This window comes from Gavialis gangeticus, unplaced genomic scaffold, assembly GCF_001723915.1.
Source record: "Gavialis gangeticus isolate Ggan-Ray unplaced genomic scaffold, GavGan_comp1, whole genome shotgun sequence".
NCBI lineage: Eukaryota > Metazoa > Chordata > Crocodylia > Gavialidae > Gavialis > Gavialis gangeticus.
In genome coordinates this window covers 50,964,295-50,969,756 of record NW_017729022.1, presented here as the reverse complement: position 1 = coordinate 50,969,756, position 5,462 = coordinate 50,964,295, and the positions used below count along the sequence as shown (strand labels likewise).

The following is a 5,462-nucleotide window of genomic DNA, read 5'->3' as shown; positions in this document are numbered from 1 at the left end:
CACCCGGCAGGAGCCTCCGCCGCCGCACGAGGCGCCCGCGCCGCGCCGCACGGTCCGCCTGGAGCTGGTGCTGAAGGACCCGACCGAGGAGGGCTGCGTGGAGTTCAGCTACCCCGAGCTGCTACTGTGCGGGGACCCGCGGGTATGCGCGGGGGCGGGGGGCCGCCCGGACTCTGTCCTGCGAGGGCGGTGCCGCTTCTCTGTCGGTTCCTTGTTTTGTCGGTTTGCTTGGTTTTTTTTTTTGTTTGTTTGTTTGCCCCTGCCTTCGAGCTCGGTTGAGACCCTTCCTGTCGCTCTCTGCCTGCCAGGTCTGGGGAAGGCCTTTTTTCCTCCCTAGGTCTCGGGGCACACTGCGAAACAAGGGCACGGAGCTGCCTTGGGGGTGGGGAACAAGGCCAGTAAGCCTAGCATGTTTCACTGGTGCTTGCCAGGCTGGGAGCAGCGAAATGAAAGTGGTCTGAGCCCAGGCCCAGAGCTGTAACAATGCAGGAGAGGGGTTCCTGCAGGTTTGGGACGCAGATGTGGACGAGAGAGGTTGTGAACTCAACCCAAACTGCTAACAATGGCGTTGATTGGAAAACACACGTTCTGCACCAGGAAAAAAAAAACAACCCACGTGGCTTAGCCTCCGTTTCTGTGCTCGTCAGAGAAAGTTTCTCCGTGCCACTGGAATCTTTCCTGGAAGGGAAAAAGGATTGTTTCCATAATCTTGCTAGGAGGCAGAAAACCCATTTTGATTCTCAGGGACTGCCATGTAGAGTGAAACTGGCTGAGGAAGATCGCTTTGTTTCTGAGTGTTGTACTGCTGTCCAGCAAAATATGCAAGTCCTTCCTACCCCAAGATGTAATCATAGTGCAAAGTCTCTAGGTGATTTATGTAATCCTTGGTCTTCTCTCTTCTGGGATGTAGAGAAGTCTGGTGTTTTGCATATATATTTAGGAAGGGGCAAAGAATTGACTGATGCAGAAAATGTTCTGGTTACAGTGGAGAAGCTAATAGTCACTGTGTCCTGTACCAGTATCTAAAATATTTGTCAAGGATGTCTACATGATTTGAACATCCAGCAGCAGTAATCTTTAGATTGAGAAATCCATAAACTGTTTGCCAGAATCTTTCAAGGAGGTATAACATAACCTTCCTGCTGCTTGGTTGCTCACTCTCAGTGTTGGGAAGAATGGCATCACTCCCACTTCAAATGGAAACAATTGGAGAAAATCAACATTTTTGTTTTTTAAAGTTCTTGGATCTTTCTGCCCAAGTAAGGGGGCTAGTTCTCTTCTCTTTCTACAGTTGTTGTGAACAAACAGTGCTAGCCCAGGTCACTCAGATGGCCAATCTCCACTCTAATGGAGGGGTGCTGCTTTACTGCTTATAGAGCTGTATGAAGTATTTCAAGTACTTCATTAGCTCCTTTTTGTAGGATAGAAACTATATTAATGTTTAGAGGTTTCATATCTGTGGAGCTTCCCTGTGCAGGTCTTGTGCATTCTCCATTAGTCCAGTTTTCCCTGTAGGTTGGTCTCGGTATGTTTAGTGGTTCTGGCTTACATAGATATGCATATTGCAGCTGGTAGTTCAGCTGCACTACTTCTGTTTTCCCTTTGTGGCCAAGATCAGTGTTTTGGCCACTGTCACTTGCTATGACTCTGCGTACACTCAAAAGTTGTACTGATGAACTATATTAGCATAGTAACTTCTACTGGGTAGGCAGAATTATGCTGGTATAAAGCCATGACTCCTAACCTTGGGGCATGACCCAAATCAAGGCTGCAGGGGGTCCCCCTCACTCCACCCCTCCCGCCTGCGGGACTCTTGCAGTACATGGTCCACGCAGCTCTTGCCGCTGGTGCCACTGGGCATGAGTGAGGTGGTGGCGGGGGTCATGCTGCGACCCTAAATCTGGGTCAAGAAAAGGTTGGGAGCCACTAGTATAAAGGTACTTAGTATTAACATAGCGTCTCCTCTCTGGAAAAGGGAATAACCTATATCATTTATAAGGCACCTTTATACTAATACAACTTGATTTACTCTAAGGTTGTACTGGTAGAAATACATTATTTAAAAAAAATGCACCTCTGACATAATTATACTAATAGTCCAACTTTCAAATGTAGACTGGGCCTTAGAAAAAATATGTGGAGTTAGTGGATTTTTGGTCCAGTTGGCATGAAAGAACAAGTGTCGTGTTCTGTTTGCTGGTTTCTTGCGGAGTCGTGACTCATAATTTACACTTTTTCTCCCTTCAACAATGTGAAACACAACACATTTTATGTTTTTTAAAGTGGTCTTGTGACCTGTTTATTCCTCCTCTGAAATTCCAGTGTACGGTTACCTACAGTCATTTTAACTACTATGTTGCTGTGGAGAAATTAATGCTTAAGCATTAATTTGATAAGAGAAAGGGAGGAGTGAGAGTCTACTTCATTAAAGTAAGAAAAGGAAAGAGATTTCAATTGCTTCCCTCAGTAATATGGCGGTACATTTATTTGGTATGGGTTTTTTTCCATGTTTGTTTTCCATTTTCTTATGCAACCATTAGTTTTGTTGAGGGTTTTTTTCACTTAAATAGCAGAAGAGAAAATAATCCTAGAAAATGCAAGAAATGTAGGGCTTGGATTATAGCAATCTTGTATGGCCCTGCTGGTTTCCAGTCTCATATCTACAAAAACGTCAAGTTTAATGGACATCAGAATATTGTAAAGCACAGAAGTATCAGGGATATGGCTTTCATGGTGGTAGAGCAGAACTAATTACACTTGTCAAGTGGAAGAGCTACATAGATGTATTGCCATCTAAATGTGATGGAGAAAATGTACTGAAATGAGGCTTAAGAGTGAAGTCCTGTGCCTGCCTTATCTTTCTATAGAATCTGAGAGGCTGTTTCCTCCTTTCCAACGGATATTAAAGCCTTAGATTTTAAACTTTTACATCATTTAGCTATATGTTATACTTTAAAATAAATTGTTTATATAAACATAGCCCTAAAAACGGCTATTGCACTGAGAAATATTAATGTTTGAAAGTTTTTGCTTATTCTTCACTCCCTTACATGGAGTTGCTGAACTTTCCTATGACTGCTCCCATTGAAAGTTTGATGTTGTGTAATAAAATTAGGAGCAAGTCTTGCTCTCTTGCAGTATCTGATGGAATTGCAATAGCCTGAGAGGAAATCCCATTAGGTTGGTTATTGCAAAGAGTATAAGGGCATTTCACACTTTGATCACTATAATAACTGATCTCTTGTTGGTGCATTGAGTAGTGACCCAAAATGTTAATGGACATGACAGATTGGTTCCTTTTCAGCTCTATAAATGAATTTTTGAATGAGAAATGGGTGGAAGTGCTTGTTGGAAGAAATTTATACTATCCTTGTTCTACTGTTCTGGGGTAAACTGAGGACTTCATCTGTCAAAACTCACTGGTAGCTCGTCTTGTCAGCACTGAACTAATTTTCAGGACAAAAGATTGTTCTGTGTGATCGGTAGATTGTCCTAGTAAGCAGCAGTAACATTTACTCTGAAATGTTGAGGAGCTCATTCTATTAAACAGAGGTGATGTTGCAAGCGAGTATGGCACTGACAGCAGAAATTAACCTTGAAATAAAGGGCTGATGTCCTCCAATACAAGGTTCTGCTTGATAAGTTTCTACCTCTGCTTCCCAGTATGGTGTTTTACTGTAACAATTTTAAAATGCTATTATATCTTTCTCAGCAAAAATGTAGACAGGGTGTCTTTTTTTTCTACCTAAGAGTGGCAGAGGAATGAAGTATATGAAGAGAGGAACACTGTAATCTGACAGGGAACTTCTGATACCCTACTGAATTTCTCAGTTCAATGGATGTTATAGGTGGAAATGTAGTTTTTTGAATCTCTTCTCTAAGCACTTGTTTTGAAGGTCCTAGTTCTTTAGAACTATGATACCTGCAGCTCAGCTTCACTACTGAACTGGAGAGTGATGGGTTAGCATTGCCAGTTCATGGAATGCTGCTCTTTCATATTCATGTGAAGGAACTTGCTTTTCTCTAAGTTTAGAACTACTTTTTCTATTGTAAAAGGATAACATAAAATTAGAATATAGAGGATGGGTTCAGTTAAATTAGTTAGCATCCATAAACGGCTCTATTAGCCTGAAGAATATTTCTGGACACTTGGTGGGTTGTGTTTTTTCAATAATTGTTGCATTCAGTACATAAACTCTGAAAATGCCACCCTGATTCTTCTGCTGCACCTTTATTTTCCTTAGCCCTTCTCCCAACCCTCCCTCCCCTGCTCCCCCTTCCCAAATAACTTGCATTTATTCTGGTATGTTTTTATCAGTTTTCTTATATTTGGCCATAGTTGACTTAAGTTTGGAGGGGGGTGGGAGCCACCAAGGCCCTCTTCCCAAATGTGTGCGAACACACATCTCTTTCCTCTCCTACTTATTCACATTGAGATGATAATTTCTAGTTTGGAGTAGCCCTGTGGTTGCCACAATAGCAGACTCGGATAACATGTGCTGTAATTCCTCACTGTCTAAAAGAGCAGAAAGAAATGGGTAGTTCCTGTCCCAGCTCTCCCAAATGCTGAAGTTTTCCAGATAAGATACTTGTAGAATACATTGGAGTCTGCTGACATTAATTGTCAGCAAAAGAGAGATGAACTGAAGGGAGTAGAAAGGGCAATTGTAGCTTAGAGTGGTATTCTAAACACATCATGCTGTATTTAATAGCTTTTGGAAGTAGAAAAGTTTTTTTCTGTAGGTTAAATTAAGCAGTCGCCACCAGAATGTGATTTACTGGTGTTAAAATAAGTTCTCATTTAATCATAACTGTTCTATATAGGTTTTCCTTTGTAATGTAATGAATGAAATTCCCATCTTTTTTTTTCTCTTAGAGAAAATCTGCCCACTCAGAAGATCTATTTAATGATGAACAGCATGAACGGCATGAGGTGGAAATGCTGGCCAAGAAGTTTGAGGCAAAATATGTGAGTGTTCATAGAGCTACTATATTACAAATATTTAATAGTATTTACTGATGTTAAATAATAGGGGCTCAGTTTTTCCTAGATGTGGGGTTGCTGCTATGAATTCACAACTCTATTTCTCTATGTACATCAATGGGGTTATTTCATTTGCTAAGTTTGTAATGGAGACACTTTTTTGTCTACTGAGGCTCTATTGTTTTAAAAGAATGTGACTTGTTACTGAATGTTTGCTTGTGTGTATACTATTGAATGGGTTTCCTAAACGGCTGTGCCTGTAGTTCAGAAGTCATGATAGATCCCACAAGGGAAAATGGATTCCTGCTAGTCAGTACTGGGAGGAGACAATATCACAAGGAAGTGGTGGTGGCCCATTTTCCCTCTACTTCTGTACAACTGCTCATTTTAAAGCCAGTTTTTTTCTTCCTTTGTCTTTCTAGAAGCCACATGGTAAAAGTCTTCCCCCCCCTCCCCGTGCTTCTAGCCCAAGTAACCA

General features: G+C 41.7%; 1 protein-coding gene across 1 annotated transcript in view; it reads left to right on the top strand.

The window, feature by feature from the left end:
• Window position 1: 1 nt before the first annotated feature.
• UBN2 (ubinuclein 2) overlaps window positions 2-5,462 on the top strand; it is a gene marked incomplete at its 5' end in the record, with an annotated part of 101,886 nt that continues 96,425 nt past the window's right edge. Inside the window, 2 exons of the mRNA XM_019515797.1 lie at window positions 2-142; window positions 4,877-4,969. Of these exons, the coding sequence (XP_019371342.1) occupies window positions 2-142; window positions 4,877-4,969 (234 nt within the window). The remainder of the gene's footprint in view (window positions 143-4,876; window positions 4,970-5,462) is intronic.